The sequence below is a fragment of the Podarcis tiliguerta genome (assembly GCF_965153285.1).
Source record: "Podarcis tiliguerta genome assembly, chromosome: 6".
NCBI lineage: Eukaryota > Metazoa > Chordata > Lepidosauria > Squamata > Lacertidae > Podarcis > Podarcis tiliguerta.
In genome coordinates, this window is record NC_139539.1 from 7,856,663 (window position 1) to 7,879,482 (window position 22,820).

At 46.7% G+C, this 22,820-nt stretch overlaps 2 protein-coding genes across 12 annotated transcripts in view; both read left to right on the top strand.

Moving 5' to 3' along the window:
• The window catches only part of PTK6 (protein tyrosine kinase 6), a 736,207-nt gene that overhangs the window by 219,344 nt on the left and 494,043 nt on the right, over positions 1–22,820 (top strand). The window contains exon 10 of one of the 2 annotated variants that reach the window (XM_083447494.1): positions 489–897. The gene's annotated coding sequence lies outside the window, so the exon portion shown is untranslated. The remainder of the gene's footprint in view (positions 1–488; positions 898–22,820) is intronic. The other variant, XM_083447495.1, reaches the window with a different exon arrangement.
• Positions 1–22,820, top strand: part of KCNQ2 (potassium voltage-gated channel subfamily Q member 2) — a 129,432-nt gene that overhangs the window by 58,616 nt on the left and 47,996 nt on the right. For 6 of the 10 annotated variants that reach the window (XM_083447304.1, XM_083447295.1, XM_083447298.1 and 3 more), the window contains exons 7-9: positions 174–269; positions 4,247–4,341; positions 18,083–18,112. In XM_083447304.1, the coding sequence (XP_083303430.1) occupies positions 174–269; positions 4,247–4,341; positions 18,083–18,112 (221 nt within the window). Of the gene's footprint in view, positions 1–173; positions 270–4,246; positions 4,342–4,653; positions 4,831–18,082; positions 18,113–22,820 lie in introns of those variants that run through there. The other 4 variants (XM_083447297.1, XM_083447301.1, XM_083447303.1 and 1 more) reach the window with 2 other exon arrangements.

Here is a 22,820-nt window from a genome sequence, read left to right on the forward strand (position 1 = left end):
TCCTCCTCTGTGTGTTTTTCACTTATTCTCTAGATACTTGAAGATAATGTGTCCCTTCTACTAGTGATTCTTAAAGGAGTATTCTCCCCCGCTCCCCAGAATCTGGTATAAGGGGCAGACGAATGAGTCCGTTGACCATGTTAAGTGGAAATAGCGCTATTCTTTATTCCCAGGGTATTCTAGGTTCTGGATTTGCGCTGAAGGTTCAAGAGCAGCACCGTCAAAAGCACTTTGAGAAGAGGAGGAACCCTGCAGCGGGCCTGATTCAGGTGAGAAGATTGGAATGTGGATACTTGGAGGGGGCCGGAACAGGAAGATCGGGGTCTGAAATCTGTGTCCATGGGGGGCAAAAAGCGGGGAGGGGGTGGAGAGGGAAGAGAGAGAGAGAGAGAAAAGTGAGCCTCAAGCTGACTCTAAACAAAAAAATTAAATGGTATTTTACAGTTGGTTTTAATTGACAGCTGCCCCGAGTGGAACATAAGCAACAGAAGGGTGGGATATAAATTTTCAAATAAATGAGCAGGTCTTTGCAGACTTTCTGAGCCGGGCGAGTCTTCAAGGGCAGATCTCTGTGGGGGAACACTCGGGCTTGGGGTCTTGCAAAATGAGGGGATGCCGGTGGCGCTGTGGTCTAAACCACCGAGCCTCTTGGGCTTGCTGATCGGAAGGTCAGCAGTTTGAATCCGTTCAATGGCATGAGCTCCTGTTGCTGTATCCCAGCTCCTGCCAACCTAGCAGTTCGAAAGCACACCAGTGCAAGTAGATAAATAGGTACTGCTGCGGCGGGAAGGTAAACAGTGTTTCCGTGCACTCTGGTTTCCGTCACAGTGTCCCGTTGCGCCAGAAGCGGTTTAGTCATGCTGGCCACATGACTCAGAAAAGCTGTCTGTGGACAATGCCGGCTACCTCAGCCTGAAAGCAGAGATGAGCGCCGCACCCCATAGTTGATTTCGACTGGACTTAACTGTCCTTGCTAAATGCCAGTTGGCCAAGATTACTCTGATGCAACAGAGCCAAGAGCGCTGGGCGTCTTTACACATGTTACGTTGCCTTCATAGTTTTCTACTAATGAGGGGACTTCAGGCATCATCAGATGCTTAGCTAAGAGCAAGAAAAACAATAGTATCTTAGCTCCACCTGCCTCTGCTCTGGCCTTCCTCTTGAGACTAAAAATACAGCGTTGGACTATTTTCCTTCCTTCCTCTATAGCCACGAGGCACTTGCTCCTCCCAGGTGGACCAATTCCCACCAGACTCTGAGCCAGAACCCAGAGTTCCATCTGTTTTTCTTAGGCGCAGCACGCCAGCTAATAATTTCCCCCTGATTGCTGTGTGCAGGACTCCAGGGTTTAAAAATAAATAAACCCAACTTCTATTTATACGCTGCAGCAACACATATCAAAGGCTGTGCCAGGGAAATGCTGAATCTGCAATCAGGCGAAATTGAAGGCCTCTCGGCACTTGGGACTCATTACTGCATTTAGATGCCACCCTTTCTCCGAGTTTGAGGGAACTCCCATGGGGCTGCCCCTTGCCTCCTGGCGCTGCCCCTACGAGGAGGAACAGGAAGCCAGGTGGGGGAGAGGGGGACTTTTAAGGGCAGCTAAGGTCCAGAACTCTTGCTGCTGTGCCACCCTGCATCTCTCTGGCAAAGATTTAGCCTTTAAAAAGAGTTGATCAGTGTGAACCTTTTGCTTGGAAAGTAGTCTTTGAGCCTTGCAAGCTGAGGAATGGGCACAAGCGGTGGTGGCTGGTCTGCTGTGGCAAATAGGGTAGTGCCAGCCTCTACCTGATTGCCTTCATATTGTGCAATCAGCTCATGGCTGTCAGCCCCCTCCTTAGTCTCGTATGGGCCAGTCGTGTCCGACTCTAGGGTTGTGCGCTCATCTCACTCTATAGGCCGGGAGCCAGCACTGTCCGGAGACACTTCTGGGTCACGTGGCCAGCGTGACAAGCTGCATCTGGCGAGCCAGCGCAGCACACGGAACGCTGTTTACCTTCCCGCTGGTAAGCGGTCCCTATTTATCTACTTGCACCCGGGGGTGCTTTTGAACTGCTAGGTTGGCAGGCGCTGGGATCGAGCAACGGGAGTGCACCCCGCCGCAGGGATTCGAACCGCCGACCTGACGATCGGCAAGTCCCAGGCGCTGAGGTTTTACCCACAGCGCCACCCGCGTCCCGTGTGTGTATTAGTTTTGCATAAAGGTTATACACCATAAACATAACATTTTCTCATGTTTAAAAAAAGGGTTCTTTCGAACCTTGAGAGCTCCTTCCTTCCCTCCGTGGGTTCCAATTCTAAGATTTTATTCCTGCGTCTTTTACTGTAAATCACAAAGCCTAGGACTTGCGGATCAGAAGGTCGGCGGTTAGAATCCCCTCCCTTGATCTGGATGCTATACTTCTGTTGATGCTTGTCATCTTCAGCTGAGCATCACTTGAGCATGACACCCCCACCAGAAGGAAGCTAGCTTTGTCAGCTAGTCTTAAGCTGGGCAACAGTGGGGAGGGAAGAAGGATGAAGTAAAGGTAACGGTAAAGGTACCCCTGCCCGTACGGGCCAGTCTTGACAGACTCTAGGGTTGTGCGCCCATCTCACTCAAGAGGCCGGGGGCCAGCGCTGTCCGGAGACACTTCCGGGTCACGTGGCCAGCGTGACATCGCTGCTCTGGCGAGCCAGAGCAGCACACAGAAACGCCGTTTACCTTCCCGCTAGTAAGCGGTCCCTATTTATCTACTTGCACCCGGGAGTGCTTTTGAACTGCTAGGTTGGCAGGCGCTGGGACCGAACAACGGGAGCGCACCCCGCCGCGGGGATTCGATCCGCCGACCTTTCGATCGGCAAGCCCTAGGATGAAGTAGGCAAGCTTAATTAATTACACGGGAAACTCATCTTGCCTGTGGCCTGAATTCCTACGGCTATGGCGCTGGAAATGGGGTGCAGGTTTTTGCTGCTGCTCCCAAAACAGATTCCTGTGTGCATAAAGACAAGAGTACATTTTCGTCTTCTCTTTTTTAAAAAATCCAACTTAAGATCACATTCTCCCCATCCCCCTTCATAAGGAGAACTGAAATCTTGGCTTGGGGAGAGGGAGGGAGAGGGACTGGAAATTGCTGCATAAATCACCCAGCGGCACTGGTGGGGAACTGTTCCTTATTCCCTGGCACAGCTCTTCAGAGTGTGAGAGAGGAAGAATATGGATCTATGCAGGGCATCTGAGGCCAAAGTAGATGCTGCACGAAGTAAACACCTCAGGCTGTGAGGAGCATCACATCTGAGGGGTGTGTGTGGAGAGAGAGAGAGAGAGAGAGAATGTGTGTGCTTGCCTAATCAATTCCTCCATAGGCTGTTTTTCTGATCTGAATCTCTCCCCCTCTCCATATGGTTTTTCACCTGCAGGGGGAAAGATACTAACTCTCCCCCTTGCTGAGCTTCAAGATAACTGATACCTTGAACAATCACCTGAGGTGGTCTTCCTTTCCTCTTTAAGGATGGAGATTCTGTGGCCTTCCAGGTGCTGTTCAGATCCTGATATCCCTGAACACTGATCTTGCTGGCTGGCGCAGATGGGAATTGTAGTCCAAAAGCGCCCAAAGGCTCCCCGGCTCCCCAGGCCTGGTGTAAATGATAGATTGCAGCAACCAGATCTTTCTCCTTGCTTCCACACCCCTCTTTAAATTACACCTGCATACTCAAGAACCACCTCTTTCCATATGAACCTACCCGGGCCCTGAGTCAAAGCTGTCAACTTTTCCCTTTTCTTGTGAGGAATCCTATTCGGAATAAGGGAATTTCCCTTAAAAAAAGGAAAAAGTTGACAGCTATGCCTGAGATCATCTTCCCTCCTTCATGTGCCTCCTCTTCGAGAGGTCTGGAGGGTAGCAACACAAGAACGGGGCCTTATCTGCAGTGGCTCCCCATCTGTGGAATTCTCTCCCCAGGGAAGTTCACCTGGCACCTTCATTGTACACCTTTAGGCGCCAGGCAAAAATGTTCTTCTTTAACCAGGCCTTTGGTTGATCCGATTTACATCCTATGCCCTTTTAAAATGTGTTTTTTTGGGGGGCGGGGGAATTGAGTTGCTGTTTTTATTTTTATTAGGCGTTTTGTGGTTTTTTACCTTGATTTTATTCTGTGAACCGCCCTGAGACTTCCAGGTATAGGGCAATATATAAATTCAATTAATAATAATAATAATAATAATAATAATAATAATAATAATAATTAATAATAATTCCCTTTGCAGGCTGCGTGGAGGTTCTATGCCACAAACCTCACTCGAACCGATTTGCATTCGACTTGGAATTACTACGAGCGAACCGTGACTGTCCCCATGTACAGGTCAGTATTTCCTTATTACGCTCCGTTTTTCTTCTGTGGGTGCCCACCTCCATCTTAGCATGCTTCTGTTTCGTTACGTTGAAGCAAACCATTCTGCTTTCACCGTTCTTTTAAAAGCTTGCTGGGAGCAGCCGCTGGCATTTCCGCAAGTTTAGTTTTATTTTCAATCGTTGCAGATTTATCTCCCCGTTGTTTCCATGCCCATGGTATTAATTTCTGTTCTTTTCTTGTATATGTGTGTCCATGTGTATGTTTTGTGTTGGTTTTCATCTTTATTTTTCTGCACTCGTTGTTGGTGTTGTTCTGTGACAGTGGCCACGCCAAATGCCAGAAGACCTCCTGAAGGGCTTCCCCCGAAAGGTAAAAAATAAAAAACACCACTCAAACCCCACTCTAAAAAACAAAGACCCTCTTCTTGATTTCCCCTGGCAATTTGAGTTCCTCTGGTATGTCAGTGTAATGAGGGATTTTCTGGTGAGTCTGGCTTTTTCAAACAACCTGGAATAGCCTCTTGTGACGTTCCTTTGCCTTTCAACACGCAAGAGTTTGAGAGCAGGAAGCGTTGGGCATGACCAGGCAATTGAGCTCACCTTCTAGTAAGAGACTTTCAGCTAGAAAGTTAAGCCCAGCTTGGGGAATGTGGCTTGGATGGTGCCAACAGAGAGCTAGTTGGCTGCTGAAGTGGCTGGTGCCTCAGGTTTGACATTGGTAACTCGTGAAATATCTCTGCAGCTTGGCTGCCGATAGGGCCAATGCCATGGCCTGGAGGCTGTGTGTGACAAACTGTGTTGTAGCCCCCTTCCTCTGCAGCAACAACAGCTCATTTCAAGAGGGTTCGCCGTTTCTCTGTTATCTGCAGTTTGAGAGCAAGCTGCGCTTTGTGCAAACCATGGTTTGCCACATTTGGACATGCCTGCAAACGATGGTTTGTTGTCTACCAGAAGTTGGGGTAGAGTCTTATGGAGATGTGCGGCAGGTGGACAGCAGAGCAAGGAAGGCAAAGTCCCAGCCCAAACAGGAAGCTCTTTGTAGCTCTTCCTGTCTCTGTGTGCTCACGCACAACCTTTTTGGAAGGGGCTGGTCCAGAGTCTATTTTACCACCAGGAAGTTGCCCTGTGTTGCAGTTCCGATAGTTCCCACATGGATTGCAAGGATTGCTGCCTTCTGTTCTGCTCTTTGTGCTCCAAACAACTTTCTGAATTTCTTGGTGCCATTTTAGCACAGTTGGGGAAATAGGATTTGCCTTCTGTTTGATTTCAATGTTTTTGCAACTCACAGAGCTTCCTTCTATTGCCATGGCAGCCTTGAGAATCCAGCAAGAGCTATTTTAGGCTCCATAGTTAGTAGCTGTGTCAATGTCTTAATCTGACAGACCCATTGACCTATTTTGCTGTCGCGCTGTTTGTTGTGTTTCGAAGTTTTAATTTCCAGTTTTTAGGTGTGTGGTTTTTTTTTAAAAAAATAAATTAAAAAATTCCCGGGCACTGAATTTTTGGGAGTTTGCATTTCTGAAATTTATTCTCTGCAAAGCTGCAATGGCCATTGGCCAATATCAATAAAAGCAATTAGAGCCTGTTAAGGAATCCAGGATTGCTTCAGTTTTCAGGTGGTGAATGTTGAGGCTAAGCGTGAATGACTTTCCTAAGATTACCTGGTCAGTTTATCATCTGGATGAGTGACCAGGAGAGGCAAGCTCAGCCTACGATAACCAGCGTCCTAGGAGACGGATGCCACTGAAAAGCACCCTCTGTTCTGTGGGCAACCAGCTGTTCTTTATTTATTTATTTATTTATTTATTTATTTCCTAATATTTATACACTGCTTAATTGTAATTGTAACCCCCCCCCAAAAAAAAAAACCTCAACGTGATTTCAATAAAGATAAAAATGAAAAAATTACAGTGGTGCCCCGCAAGACGAATGCCTCGCAAGACGGAAAACCCGCTAGACGAAAGGGTTTTCCGTTTTTCAATGCGCTTCACAGGACAAATTTCCCTATGGGCTTGCTTCGCAAGACGAAAATGTCTTGCGAGTCTTGAGATTTTTTTCCGCTCCCCAACCCCTTTTTCTAAGCCGCTAAACCGCTAATAGCCTTTTAGTAGCTAATCAGCTAATCCCTTAAGCCTTTAATAGCTGTTAATAGCCGCTAAACCGCTAATAGCACTAATCCGCTAAGCTGCTAATAGGGTTGCTTCGCAAGACGATAAAACCGCTAGACGAAGAGACTCGCAGAACGAATTAATTTCGTCTTGCGAGGCACCACTGTACCACTAAGAAAAAAATCACAGCAATAATTAAAAATTTTCAAATAATGGACAGATCATCAGCTTTCTAAGCACCTCCGGTAGGCTTGTCTAAGCAAAGCTGCTTTTAGCAGGCTCTGAAAGGAGTACTGTGATATCAATAGGCAGGGAGTTCCACAGATTTCAAGGTCTGGGGAGCTGCATGTGGAGCATATACAGTAAACCATTTCAGCCCTGATGTTTTCATAGCCTGCCATATTAACATCTTAAAAATGTCTAATGAAATCTGGCTCTAACAGCACCATCAGCATAAGAAAACAGACCCTTTGAGCATTGCACCTCTATTAACACCGGCAGGTAAATGTGGCTATTTTCAGCTGTGGATGTGCAGAGCTGACTCTGTTCAAAATCTGGCTTGAATACTTTGTTCTAACAGCTTAGCATCTAGGACTGCAGAGCAGAAAGCGTGGGAGAGCCTCAACCGCTTCATCTCCAGAGACACAAAGTCTCTGTGGTTAGTCGTGTTTCTTAAATTTGCAAGTTTCAAGGGCGTCTGCAGCGATGCCGTATGTTTACAGTGCAATTCTGTCCAAGTGGCGCTTACTCACAGGGAAGTATATCTAGGATTGCAGCCTTGCCTTCGTTTGCACGGACGCACGTACACAGAGCATAAAGGAGGACGGAGGTATAACTCTCTCACACAGAATGCTTGCAAATAATGCCTAACAGAAACGTGTGCATGTCTATCCTTTCTAAAAAACAAGCCTAATCAGTATAATTAAAGCTTTTCCACACCGTAAAGCAAACGGTAATGTTACATTGACCAGCACCTCCTCCTCATTTATCCTTGAGCGGCTGAATGCCAGGCTAAAAAAACGTAAGAGATAAATTGGATTTTGTCCAGTTGAGTGGCAGCTGGGTTGCTATCGGCCAGAGCGAGACGTCTGCTAGAAATAAAAAACTGAGCTGCGTTCAGTCTGATTCCTGATGCGTGGCATATCCAAGCAGGCATTCTGAGTGTGTTTTTGACCACGGATGTTGTCCGATATCAGGGGCCGTGTGAAATGCAAGCGGTCACACAATGGGGCTGTTTGCCATACGGTGGACGCTCGGGTTGTGAACGTGATCTGTGTGGGAGGCATGTTCGCAACCCGCAGTGTTGTGTCTGCACATGCGCGGGTTGCGCTTCTGCGCATGCGCAAAGCGCAATTTACTGCTTCTGCACATGTGCGAGCGCCGAAACCAGTAAGTAACCTGTTCTGGTACTTCCAGGTTCGGCACGGTGCGCAACCCGAAAACGCGCAACCTAAAGCGTTTGTAACCCGAGGTATGACTGTACTTATACTGTAATCTTGATGTGATGACACTGTTTTCTAACGTGCTCTCGTGCCAAGGTCTTTGCAGGGCACGAGGTCCAGCAAAGCAGGGCTGGGTAGGGCATCAGAGAATCGTCACAGGGGCAGAAGCAGCTGGCAGGCAGGGCAAGAAGGGAATAAACAGCCAGACAGGCTGAATGGACCAGGAATACTCATTCACGTTGCCTGGGCTGTGGGCTCTCAACCTCATTTCATGTGGCTGCTAAGGGGCAAAGGGAGGTTCCAGATAGAGAGACCACTAGCTCTAGTCTTGCACACTGGCGGCATGTGACAGGAACGAGGCAGCAGTAAATCACACCGAGCAAGCTGGAGTTAACTCTTTATTAGCCAAACAGGATCTGCACGGGAGTGTCAGGCCTAGTGGGCACAGCAACTGAGGTCTTGCCTCCATGGAACAGTAGCTGAGACTGAAGATTTTCCCTGTGACCCCCCCATCAATGCTCCCCCCCACTCCCTGAGCGCTGAGCCGTCTTTCCTTGTTGTTTCGCCTACTAGTTCCTCCCACTATTCCTAAGAGATTATCTACAGTGGTACCCCTGGTTACAAACTTAATTCGTTCTGGAGGTCTGTTCTTAAACTGGAACCGTTCTTAACCTGAGGTACCACTTTAGCTAATGGGGCCTCCCGCTGCCACTGTGCCACCGTTGTGCGATTTCTGTTCTCATCCTGAGGTAAAGTTCTTAACCCGAGGTACTGCTTCCGGGTTAGCGGAGTCTGTAACCCGAAGTGTTTGTAACCCGAGGTACCACTGTACAAGGAAATTTGACTCTCAATCAACCCCCCCCCCTCCCCATTGTGCAGGACTCTCCAGTACCAGATCCCTTCATGTGTAAGAACAAATATGCTGGCTGACATATATTTAGATTTTAATCACTTATGTATTATATTTCCTGGAAGAAATGGAGGAAGTGAGAGATTTTACTTTCTTGGGCTCCATAATCACTGCAGATGGTGACAGCAGTCACGAAATTAAAAGACGCCTGCTTCTTGGGAGAAAAGCAATGACAAACCTAGACAGCATCTTAAAAAGCAGAGACATCGCCTTGCCAACAAAGGTCCGTACAGTTAAAGCTATGGTTTTCCCAGTAGTGATGTATGGAAGTGAGACCTGGACCATAAAGAAGGCTGATCGCCAAATAATTGATGCTTTTGAATTATGGTGCTGGAGGAGACTCTTGAGAGTCCCATGGATTGCAAGAAGATCAAACCTCTCCATTCTGAAGGAAATCAGCCCTGAGTGCTCACTGGAAGGACAGATCCTGAAGCTGAGGCTCCAAGACTTTGGCCACCTCATGAGAAGAGAAGACTCCCTGGAAAAGACCCTGATGCTGGGAAAGATGGAGGGCACAAGGAGAAGGGGACGACAGAGGACAAGATGGTTGGACAGTGTTCTCGAAGCTACAAACATGAGTTTGACCCAACTGCGGCAGGCAGCGGAAGACAGGAGTGCCTGGTGTGCTCTGGTCCATGGGGTCACGAAGAGCCGGACACGACTAAATGACTAAACAACAACAACATTACATTTCCAGTCCACCCTTTTCTCTGAGGATCTCAGAGTAGTGTACATGTTTCTTGCCCCCCCCATCATTTAACAACAGCCCTGTGAGGTAGGCTTCCCTGTGGGCTCTTGATCACCAGCCTCAGCATCCCCGTCCAGTTCTCCCTTTTAATTACTGTATTTGATTGCTAGATGTCCTGAGGACATCAATTCCAAACACGCACAGAGTTCAATCCATCATTGCTCCTTTCCAGAACTGTATAAAACCTCTTCTTTCCTCTTTGAGCTGTTTTCCCCCCTGTGGCAGCTGCAGTTCAGAGTTCATAATTGTGACCCATGCTTCGTAAACAAGGGGGCAAACAGACCTTAGCATGGAAGCCTGCCCCTTGGCATCAGCCCCATGGGTGGGTCTTATTCCAAGAAAACAGGATTGTGCTTTTAGCTGGCCAGCGCTGAAACAAATCTGTATTCCTAACCACCTAAAGGCACCCTTCATTTTTGGAGTTTAAATGGGGTGGTTTCTACTGACAGCAGTTTAGCATCAAAGGACTCTGCAGAACGCTGGTTCCTTGGCCAGTGGAATATTCTTGCACAGGCTGCCTAGATGAAAATCGCAGGGAATCCCCATGATGACGCTTGGGGAGAAGAAACTCCCAGAACGAAGAATTCTTTCCAGAAGTCTCCCTAGCTGAGAAGCAGCCTGCGTCATTTCACTGCGGGCAGATGACACAATATGGCAATCCTGACTTGAGCTGAGCCAGGGTGGGGGAATTTCCCCGGATGCTAAACACAGCAGACCATGTCGCTTTCCACATCCCTGGTTTTCACAGCGTGCGATTCATCCCCGGGCCAACTATGTGCAGGCTCCCTTTCATCCTTAATGTGCTTATTTGGCAAACTGTGTGAGATGCCCTGCGAAAAATAGTATGAATCCATTGAGTCATGGCTGCCTTTCCTTGCTGGCTGGATGCGGGCAGGTGGCCTCAAAGGTTAAACTGAGGGGACCGATACCAGAGGTGGTATTCTAGGAGATGCTGAATATCCATCGTGCCTCTCCATTGCGTTGGGCGGGTTTTTAAAATAGAGTTGCAAAAGTTGGGTGCCTCCTGCTCTCTCTGCCATGCAGTGGCAAGAGCCCATAGGGTTCCAGCCACTCACTCACCCAGGGTTTCTTTGGAGAATTGAGACACAGTGGAGACTATCGTAGCTGTAAGAAATATGGTTTATTCACCTGTTTGCACCATCAGTCTGCATGGGGGGAGTCCAGATCTTGTGGCACGGTCATTTCAAGGGGGGCATGTACCCTCTTCTGAGTTTATGGATTTTCTCAATTTCAGGCCCCCTCAATGCCCTGCTTAGGGGAACTTCCCACGCCACCCTAAAACTGGTGCTAATGGGGAGCAACATCTACTGCCCTCTGCTGGGGTTTTCTCCTGGTGGCTAAACCCAGCTCCACTGGGAACCAGGTTACAAGATGACGCAAGACTCTGCTGGGGGCTTTTGGGAGGAAAATGGCAGCTGGTGATCTTTGAGAACGGCACAGAAACTCTAGTGAAGGGCAATGAGTTCTGTCTTCATCCTCTCCAATTTCGGGGGGGGGGGGTTAGTTCTCTAGTTTCACCCCCCAAAAAATTCAAGCTGAAAATTCTTTATGGAGGGCATTGTCTGTTGTTGCCCGAATCCTATTGAATTCCATTCTTCCCTCTACCATCCAGCAAACATTACCCATCAGATGCTTCCAACATCTTGTAAAGATGTATCTTTTGCTCAGGATTCCCATTTGACTGGACCTTGATACAGGGATCCAATTAATCTCTGTTTAATTTGATTTTTATTTGCTTTTCTACGTTTTTATGCCATTTTATTTGTTTTCAGTTGCATCCTTGTTTCAATGCCCATTGTTTCTATACCCCACACAGTGTACAGCAGCACTTGGTTTTCTTTAAAAAACCATTAAGTGGTTTAGAAAAAGCTTTTAAATGGATAATTTTTCGCCTGCCATTAGTTTTTTGGTGTGCTGTTTTATCTGCTGCTGTTTTCTTGGCATGTGTGCTTTTTAAGAACAGGATTTTATGGGTGACTCCTGGCGTCAGCCTCTAGTTTAACGTCGCCCTTTTGTAGACATGCCGTTTTGTGAACTGCTTTGCTTCTTATTTTTAGAGCACGGAAGGATCACATAAGTATTTCAAATACGGATCAAAGGAGATCTTTGGATTCCGGCCGCTCCCCTGCCCCGTCTTTTTAACAAAAAGCAAAATATCCTGTTGCTGCTCTTCTTCTTCTTCTTCTTCTTCTTCTTCTTCTTCTTCTTCTTCCTCTTCCTCTTCCTCTTCCTCTTCTTCTTCTTCTTCTTCTTCTTTCCCTCGTAGCCGAGTAAGATTGTCTTCCATAAACACCGTTTTAACAATGAATCTGTAAGTGACTGTGGAGGCCAATTCTGGATCCACACATCCTTCTACAGTGGGGACATAGGTTTCCGGGCGGGAGTAGATCATGGTTTGGATTTGCCAAGCATGCCTTCCTCTTAGCATGTTTCTCCCTTTCATCCTGAGTTCGAGCATCTTCAAAGCCCATGGCACCTTTGGTAAAGGCTGTTCTCCAATTGGAGCGCTCACAGGCCAGTGTTTCCCAACTGTTGGTATTTATACTACATTTTTTAAAGATTTGCCTTGAGAGAGTCTTTAAACCTCTTTTGCTGACCACCAGCATTACGCTTTTCATTTTTAAGTTTGGAATAGAGTAGTTGCTTTGGAAGGCGATAATCAGGCATCCGCACAACATGACCAGTCCAACGAAGTTGATGTTGAAGAATCATTGCTTCAGCACGGTGAACTGTGGTCCAAAGTATCTCTGCTCTTACGGGTGATTGCATAGAGCTGGTCACAATATGGTAGGGAGAGAGTCAGGATACTGCTGTGGATAGGTCAGTCTCCCCCCAATGTGATGCTCTCCAGATATTTTGGAGTACAACACACCTCAGGTGGTTGGAGCTGACAGGAGATTTAAGTAAGTCCCAAGGTGAAAAAGAGCTGTCATAAAACTGATACCTTCTCCCACTTGTTTCTGAAGTGGGAAAAGTGTCTTCCTGGCATGGGGGTGTGGGAACTCTTGCTCGTTTCACCACCACAGTGCAGACAATCCTTTATCAATTCCATTCCCCCATCAATTATTTGCAGCATTGCACACAGTTCTGGAGTTTAAGCAAGGTTGCGCACAAGGATTTAGTCCCATAAGTGAACAGGAAGGAATGTGAGTTCACAGAAGTGCCTTCACAGCAGACTGTGATATAAAGCCGACAAGAGCTTTAAACACCTTGTTCATTTCACCTCTGAAGGCGCATCTTCAGGCTTGCAGAGCTGGAGTTAGGGAAAAGTTTTATCGGTTTCTCTGTAGCTTTTCACAGGCTTTTTCACAGGGATTACATAACTTAGGTTCGTTGTTGATTTTTTCCCTCCAGGATTTGGTATCCTGGGGCGGAATTCAGTGTAACACTAAATAAATTTTTCCATCAGCTCATGGCATTTCAGAAGGAATGATCCCTCTGCTGCTCACCTCGTGTGCTGTTCTGGGAGTCCCCTGACTAATTTTTTTTGAGGGGGGCATGTGGGGTATGGAGGAGAGAGGAGAGAATGTTGTATTCATGGAAGACTTTGCACTGGCTTCTGCGAGCAGGACTTATGAGTTGAACCCAGCCTTGTACAATTGTGGGAGGCCAACTCTCCCCCGCTTTATGTATCCAGGGCAGCTGTTTACCAGCTCCATCTGTTACACCGGCTGAGACTCTGCTTGCCCGCAGACTGACCTTCCAGAGTGGTACATGCCTGGTTATCTCCCGCTTGGACTACTCCCACAACTGGACCTAATGTGATCTACCTTTGGAGCTACCTTTGAAACTACAACTAATCCAGAATGCAGCAGCTAGACTGGTGACTTGGAGAAGCTTCCAGGACCATATAACACTAGTCCTGAAAGACCCACATTGGCTCCCATTCTGAGCAGAATTCAAAGTGTGGGTGCTGACCTTTAAAGCCCTAAACCTAAAGCCCTGTATACCTGAAGGAGCGTCTCCACCCCCATCGTCCAGCCCGGACATTGAGGTCCAGCTCTGAGAGCCTTCTGGCGGTTCCCTCACTGCGAGAAGTGAAGGTACAGGGAACCAGGCAGAGGGCCTTCTCGGTAGTGACTCCCACCCTGTGAAACACCCTTTGATCAGATGTCAATGAGATGAGTAACTATGTAACCTTTAGAAGGCATCTGAAGGCAGCCCTGTATAGGGAAGCTTTTTAATGTACAATGTAGCCTGACGTGTTGCTTTTAGGTTGCCAGACTATAATAATAGGCCAGAAGAAGCCTGGGTTTCACTTTCTGTCTCTCTTACCTTCTGGTGTGGGGTTCTGTACATAGTTTGCTTAGTGCTAAGGTTTTAGTCTTATTGTAAGTTTAAGTTAGGGACGCAGGTGGCGCTGTGGGTTAAACCACAGAGCCTAGGACTTGCTGATCAGAAAGTCGGCGGTTCGAATCCCCGCAACGGGGTGAGCTCCTGTTGCTTGGTCCCAGCTCCTGCCAACCTAGCAGTTTGGAAGCACGTCAAAGTGCCAGTAGATAAATAGATACTGCTCTGGCGGGAAGGTAAATGGCGTTTCCGTGTGCTTCACCAGAAGCGGCTTTGTCATGCTGGCCACATGACCCGGAAGCTGTACGCTGGCTCCCTCAGCCAATAAAGTGAGATGAGCTCCGCAACCCCAGTCACGACTGGACCTAATGGTCAGGGGTCCCTTTACCTTTACCTTTACAACTCCATTTTGAAATTATCAGAAAAAGGAGACTGGGAATAGACGGGAAGAAAGGCACAGATGTTCTTAAGAAGTATTTCATCATCGGTGGAGGAAAGGAGACAAGCAACAGAGCGTTGCAAAGAGAGAGGACCTGTCCATCATATTAGAGTCCCAATCTATGCACTGCTCCGATTCCCAATGGATATCGCATAGATGTTTCCAAAGTGATCGAAGAATTTAATTTTAGATGCTATGATTTACAAAATGCCATTTTCAAATATACACCAGATGGAGAGATTCTGCATTTTTCTGTGAATTGCACATCTAGATTTTTCTCACTGTCCTCTCTGCTGATCTTTAAGGTGATGCTGAGAAGGTCACACGCGGTGGAGGTTTAACTCTCTTCTTTGTAATTAGGATTAATAACACTTGCCTTTCAAATGAAGAGGATTAATTAATTCTTGTAAGTCACAAGGGAGCCTCTTTATTATTATAGGCAGTGATTTCATCTGCAGGAAAGCTACTCTGGTTAAATCTTAAAGTGCTATAACAGGCTATAACTCAGCCACCGCAGAATGGCAGAATTTGTCTTCCTGAGTTGAGCAGAAGTGTATTTATCTAGAGTATATAATGACATATTATATAAGCTCTGTTCCTTATGCTACCTGGAGAATTAAAAGTATTTTCCTAAGGTCTGTCCTTCCTATACTATGGGTGCAATTCAGTGTAGTCTTAAGTGGGGAATGCATGTGCAGAACAAAGTCCGCTCGGGCAACAGGACTGGCCTGGGGGTTCCCCTTCTGAGCAGATTTATCACACAAGTTCCACAACAACTTAGGGCTCACTCTTAATTTCAGGGTTGTGAGTTCAAGCCCCACATTGGGCAAAAGATTCCCTCATTGCAGCGGGTTGGACTAGATGATCCTTGTGGCCCCTTCAAACGCTACAATTCTATGATTCACACTTACCTTTCCCCCCGCGTTTTCTAGGCACAGTTTTCCCTCCCAGTGTGGTCCTTTCCCTGTGAAAACTCACTCTTTAATGCTCCATCAGAACAAACAGCAATTAGGGGTTTCTGCAGATTGCCGTTTGCTCCAATTCTGCAGTAAAGAGTGGACCTGGGCCTAGAAATGCTGCACTAAAGGAAATCCAGATGAACCCTTGGTTTAATCCTGCCCTGCAAATCTAGATTTCCTTGTGCACAGATCTAGGATGTCTAACTTTAGGGACGCTGTTGCTTCCTTAAGGAGCAAGCTCTTCTCAGCTTATCCTGCCTCAGAAGGAAGGTAGGAGCACCCCTTTTCCCATCAGGACATGCTTATCTTCTGTTTGTGGGGATTTTTATGTCTTGAAAAACATCTTATTGCTGGAGCCCCCACCTGCAGCATGATATGGTAGAAGCCTGTCTCCCATTTATCTCTTCAGAGAGAGCATCTACCTCAACATTTTATCGTTTCTGCTGTTGCTAAATATATAAGAAAAGATCGCGAGAGCTTTCCAAACCAGAACAATGATGTGTGGAGCAAAATAAGCCGCAGTTAAAAAGATATATATGCAAAGTAGCTCAAATTCTTTCAGGCATCTGCATTGATTTTATGAGCCAGCTGAAAATTGGGGAGAACACTGGAAAGAGGCGGGATTGAAGATATAAGGATTTGAATGTTTGAAGACAAATGCTTGCTTGACTCAAATCTTGTTCAGGGTGTGCAGAGTTGATGTGCATCAGCTTAAATGCAAATTTGCAAAGTTCTGAGGTGGTTTCAAAACAGATTTTTTAAAAATTACACCTGCCATTGTAGGCAATGTTTGAATTTCGCAGTGTGTGGTGTGCAGAATTTCTGGCGAGTTCGTTGAAGACAGCTTTCCAATTTTCACAATTTACGGTTATGATTTCCAGTTTATTGAAGTCTTTTGGCGCTCCATTCTGGCTGAAGCTTTCATCCTTTACAGAGATAACCGCTTTCATTCCACCCTGTTCTGCCCTCTTCCTTCAGGCCATTAAACGCATGCCTGAGATGTTCCGAGTGACCCTTGTAAACAGTGCGCAGTAGACAAGTGGGGAGAAATTTGCAATCGTGGACATGCCCATCTTTGGTCCCCATTAAGTGTATGTAATATGTTGAGATGCTGGGATTGAAGTTGGGACCTTTCCCGTGTAACGCATATGCTTTATCATTGAGCTGTGGCTCCAGGGTCTTTTGAATTTTAATAGCCTAACTATTGGGACAAGGGACGCGGGTGGCGCTGTGGGTTAAAGCCTCAGTGCCTAGGGCTTGCCGATCAAAAGGTCGGTGGTTCGAATCCCCGGTGCGGGGTGCGCTCCCGTTGTTCGGTCCCAGTGCCTGCCAACCTAGCAGTTCGAAAGCACTCCCGGGTGCAAGTAGATAAATAGGGACCGCTTACTGGCGGGAAGGTAAATGGCGTTTCCGTGTGCGGCTCTGGCTCGCCAGAGCAGCAATGTCACGCTGGCCACGTGACCCGGAAGTGTCTTCGGACAGCGCTGGCCCCCGGCCTCTTTGAGTGAGATGGGCGCACAACCCTAGAGTCTGTCAAGACTGGCCCGTATGGGCAGGGGTACCTTTACCTTTACCTTTAACTATTGGGACACTGAATGGGGTTTCCAGCTCCTCACAGCTATTTAGGGCACACCTACCCTGCTCAAACCAGTTTAACAACAATATCTTCCTCACCAAGGAACTAGCTCTGTTGAGGGCATGTGTTCGTGGCTTAGGAATTGCTAAAATGAAATCCGCAGCCTTTCCCCCCCAAACTACAGCTCTGACAATCCTATGGAAGATCAGAATTTGTAGAAAGCTGATGTCAGGTGGTAGCTGATGCTGCGTAGATGTGGTCATGGTGGCACCTTGATGGTGGTTGAGAGGAAGAGTACTCCTTTGGGGAATCTTGACATTGGCTTCATGTACCATATCTACTGTAAGTGGACAGGTTTTGCTCATTCTTATGGTCTTTATTGATGTTGGAACAGCAGAGAGATGTAATAAAGGAGATCAGTGTGGGGTAGTGGTTAAGAGTGGTGGACTCGTAATCTGGGGAACCGGGTTCGCGTCTCCGCTCCTCCCCATGCAGCTGCTGGGTGACCTTGGGCTAGTCACACTTCTTTGAAGTCTCTCAGCCCCACTCACCTCACAGAGTGTTTGTTGTGGGGGAGGAAGGGAAAGGAGAATGTTAGCCGCTTTGAGACTCCTTAAAGGGAGTGAAAGGCGGGATATCAAATCCAAACTCTTCTTCTTCATAATCATTTTGGAGGGTGAGATTTATTTGGCCTCGGGCAACAGTTTGTTGATTGGCTCACTTACAGGAATCCTTTCCTTTGCTGTAACCTTACTGTGGTTTGTTCCCTCATGTTCTACATCAACAGTGGGGAAACCTATGGTCTGCAGGCCCAATACGGCCCAATAGTGGTCCTAAATTGGCCTGTGAGGTTGTTTTACCCAACCTGCAGCTAGCTACCTGATGCCCTAGGTGTGGAGCAGGCAAAGTCTTGGCTGCGCAGGAGCATAAAATGCACTCCTGGTTTTTCCTTGCCACCCACCACACCCACCCCAATTGCTCATAATCCAGAAACTAGTTTTGACCGATAGATTTATGTGTTTAAAATATTATGCTGAATCTAGGCCTCTAAAGTGGACTGACTGCTGAGCCCTTTCAGAGTTTACCTGCTCGATGGAACTCTCATAGCTCATGTGCTAATTTTCTTCGTTCTGTTTCTTTTCTTCCCACCTTCCTTTTTTTAAAAAAAACTTTGCTTTCTCCCCTTTTGGTTTCTCCCGCCCTCTTTTTTTCTTACCCCGCCTTCCCCCCTTTTTTTGAAAACACTCGAAACCTAAAGCTCACAAACGCAAACCTATGGGGCTTCCAGGTATGGAGATGCATGTGGATTGAAGTTTGTGTGTCATGTTGTGGTCGTTTTGTTTTGTTTTGTTGGGAATGAACCCTGCTAAGCTTGGTTTTAGACACATGAAAAGAGAGACCCTCTACACAATGCAGGCGACAAAGCCACATAGCCAGGCACTGACACCTACACAATATTACGATTCCCTGCACCTTCTCTGCAAAACATATCAGATATTGCTTTGCATAGAAAAATGGGTCGAGAAATGGCTCTTTCAAATTAAGAAGAAAACTGGTGAGTACGGAGGGCCGGACGAGCTTGTCTTTTCCCAGCAAACATTTTAAGCACCCTGTGTTTATACATCTACTAAGGGTGACTGGGTTTCCCTAAAATCTAGGAGAGAACTGGATCTTCACCATTAACCTGGCCTGTGGCTGTATGAATAAACAGACACTGCTATGAGGGCAACCCTGCTTTATAACTGGGCACAGTGCTTCGCACCAGTTCTTTTAAGTGTGTTTTATATTTTTGTCAATTGATGGCTTTCTATAGCACTCCCGCTGATCCCTCCTCTCTCCTCTGCATTTCCTATATCTACTAACTTCCTCCCCGCCTCCACCACAATCTTCACACCCTCTTATTTCTGTCCTCTATGCAGCCACTGAATGCAGGAAACCACCCTATAGCAAGTCATGCCATTGGTCCATAGAGCGCAATACTGTCTACTCTAGTTGGCAGCAGGTGTCTGGCATGCTGGAAAAACCTGCTGCCTGAGATTCTTTTTAATGAGAGTTGCCGGGCATTGGACCTTCTTACTGTGTCTTTTAGGGCCTAACTACATGCTACTCTAGGGACGCGGGTGGCGCTGTGGGTTAAACCACAGAGCCTAGGACTTGCCGATTAGAAGGTCGGCGGTTCGATTCCCCGTGACGGGGTGAGCTCCTGTTGCTCGGTCCCTGCTCCTGCCAACCTAGCAGTTCAAAAGCACATCAAAGTGCAAGTAGATAAATAGGTACCGCTCCGGCGGGAAGGTAAACGGTGTTTCTGTGCGCTGCTCTGGTTCGTCAGAAGTGGCTTAGTCATGCTGGCCACATGACCCGGAAGCTGTACACCAGCTCCCTCGGCCAATAAAGCGAGATGAGCTCCGCAACCTCAGAGTCAGCCACGACTGGGCCTAATGGTCAGGGGTCCCTTTACCTTTACCTTACATGTTACTCTAAATGTGTCATGTGATGTAATGTGAAGGTTCTAAAAATTAAAACCAACTTCATGGGGATCTGGATTGGGCCACAATCCATGCAGGGTGGCAGTGGTGTTTTAATGCATCCACCTCTCTGCTGCAATTTGAAAAGAATCATTCTTTCCCCCACCCATAAATATTATATAGCAATTAAGGGTTGATAGGTCAGGAGCATCTCACACCCTGAGATTTCAGGGCCCCAAACTGAGACCTAGGGGTGGCCCCAGGGGCTGTCACGGGAGGCGGACCCTGGTGATGTCATGGGCAATTCCTCCTCTGTGTTCTCTCCCACCACTGAGTCCTAGAGATGGAGGTTAATTGGGAGAGGGAAGGAGGGTGTGGTGGAGGTCACAACTGCGCCCCAAGACACACAATAATTTGCACCCAGCTCCTGCCAGTCTGAAGCTTGTAACTGCACACACAGTCTGCTTAATATATACATTTTTTAAAGGCATTCTCTCTGTCACCTGGTTATTCAAACCCTCTCCCTGCCACTTGGAGGGGAACAGGCAAAGAGACTTTAGACCAGCGCTGGAGGCCTGACAACTCTAATAGCAACAATTTCAAAATTCCTAATGATGTCAAAGAGAGTTTTTGCCTTTCTATCTCTATTTACCATGCCCCGGGGCGGAGGATTAAATTAAAAAGCAAAGTCATGTCAAGTGGAATGTATAAAATAGCAAACATATGGGCCTCCATTAAAACTGGTCCTCATTTCTAGAAATTCACTTCCTTATTTTTAGGTTCTGTGCAGCTGGCATAATGTATAAAGACTTGATTGTGAGGGGGGTCATCTGGATTGGGGGGGGGGTATTCAGCTTTTACTCACTGTTGACCTATTGAAATTAATGGACCCAACTGAGTCATGTTCATTAATCTCACCAGGTCTACTCTGAGTAAAAGTTGAATGCTGCCCATTTATTTTGTTCCACCCCACAAAGCTGGATATCAGTGGTATTTTGGGGCCGGGGAATGCTGTAATCGGCACAACCCCACGTAAGAAGTTCATTGCCATTGAGGTGATGTAGAACTGCATAGTGGGAAGTGGGATTTTGGTTGCTTCCTTGGCACCTTGGTAATGTCTGAAATGGATCTACACCCTTGCTTTTGAAAGAGCTAAGCCCAATGGTCATGAAGGAAGGATGAGTGATACAGGTATCCAGCAGCTTTTGGCAACATGGGACAATTTTTAAGAAAATCTGACTTCCAATGTACCTACCGTTCTCCTTTTCTCTCTTTTCACACCCTTTCACTTTTCTTTTTTTAATCCTTTTCTGTTTGAATGAAGACAGACGTAAAATTTGTAATTTAAGACCCGGTGGGTGATCCTCACCAAATAATAATAATAATAATAATAATAATAATAATAATAATGTTTTATTTATATCCCGCCCACCCCAGCCGAAGCCGGGCTCAGGGCGGCTAACAACAATAAAATAATACAACATTCTAAAATCATTTCATTATAAAATTAATTCAAATCAAATTGATGGCAACCATTGGGCTAGAGTTCTGTGAAGATTGCCAAAGGAGGGAGTCAGGCTGTGCCCTGGCCAAAGGCCTGGTGGCACAGCTCTGCCTTGCAGGCCCTGCGGAAAGATGTCAAGTCCTGCAGGGCCCTAGTCTCTTGTGGCAGAGCGTTCCACCAGATTGGAGCCACAGCCGAAAAAGCCCTGGCTCTGGTTGAGGCCAGCCTAACCTCTCTGTGGCCTGGGACCTTCAAGATGTTTTTCTTTGAAGACCGTAAGTTCTGTGGGACATACCAGGAGAGACGGTCCCGTAGATACGAGGGTCCTAGGCTGTATAGGGCTTTAAACCATGCTTTGCAAAGAACATAGTAGATGTACATACATTCCAACAAGTTAAATGGTGGATCAGGGCTGTCTAGGGTCTTATATTTCCCTTTTAAGCAGCAAATGTACACCCACTTGTTTCTATGTCCATCCTGTCGCTTGTTTAAAAAAACACCACTTTTTTTTTTTTTTGCAAAGCTACCGCATATCACATCAGTCTTTATCCTCGTCTTTCCCTCTGGTAGATGTTAGTGGCTTCATTGGTGCAACTTGCTTTAGGTAAGGCCACAACCCGTTTGTAGGTTGTACCGCAACAGTGGATGAGCACTGCACCATTTTAACCACTTCCATCTGCCAGGAGCAGCCCTGTTCCTCTCTCTGCATTGTTTTCCCTGCTGTAAAATGGGTAAGTAGCTGTGCTCATCCACCAAAATATATGCGCAGGAGCCGGAGGCAGCTTCCTGCTGACATTGTACAAACGGTCGTCAAAATACTTGCACCTGGCTCTGATTTCCACACCTTCACTTAACCTTTCTCTACTCTGAACTGTTTCCTTGAGCTGATCTCCTCCACCCGGCCCCCTCTCTCTGCCCCCCCCCCGCTCCCCTGCCCTTGGAACTGCTTCATTTGTAACAAATAAAATTAACCCTTCGTGGTGTGTGCACGCGTGCATTTTGTGGGAGTTGTGTATTGTTTCGTTCAGCCCATTCTTGTGTTTTTGTGTCCGGTATTGTCAGCTGACCGCTTCGAGGCATGGCCCAGCGTTACTGACCTTGCCTTAATGATGTGTGTGCTTCTCAGTAATTAGCCACCTGTGTTTCCCTTTTGCTATGGGCAGTGAGCAACTGGTATCCTCCTATTTTACACGCTACTGCAGTCGAAGAGCAGACTGTCCATCTTAATGACGACTTTTAGCTCCCCATGAGTGATGTGCGTAATGAAGTCAATGAACCAGGCAGGAATCCGAAGACTTGATTGTGTTGGGCTGCATGCGCTGTGTTTTCATCCTGATGGTTTAAATCTTTGTGCCCAGCTGTTTAAGTGAAGCATGCTCCTTTCCGACAAGGTGACACCTCTTCCGGGGAAAAGAGAGTATATTAAAATATCACTGAGTCCAAGCATGCAACAACAGAGCTGTCCAGGCTAAATTAAAAACAAGAGAGTTCTGGGGCATGTTGTCTCTCTTCCCACATTAATTTTTGAGGGATGCATCAAAGCCTTGAATTATGTAAGGCAATAACATCCAACTTGGCAAATTTGATACTTTCAATGTTTTGGTCTGCACAATAAAATCAATATTGGGAATGGTGAACATGGGCATTTTTGCAAGGGAACTGAAGCAAAAAAAAAAAAAGAAATCTTCTTGAGAACTTCCCCTCAAACCCTTCCCAATTAATTTCTGCCTGAAAATAATGTATACTCAGGGCTTTTTTTCCCAGCCGGAACTCACCGGAACTCAGTTTGAGCACCATTGCTATTCTAAGAGAATGATGGAGGTGTTCATGGTGAGTTCCGGCACCTCTTTTTCTAGAAAAATATAGCACTGGGTATACTGTATTACTAATACTGGATTCCAGTATACACCTGTGGTCATATATCCATGTTTCTGTTTTGCCCTGATTATGGCCAGAATTAGTTTTATTAGCAACAAGCAGAAGTGGGGAGGAAGGACTTCAGTCCAACTATGTAGCCCAGCAACCAC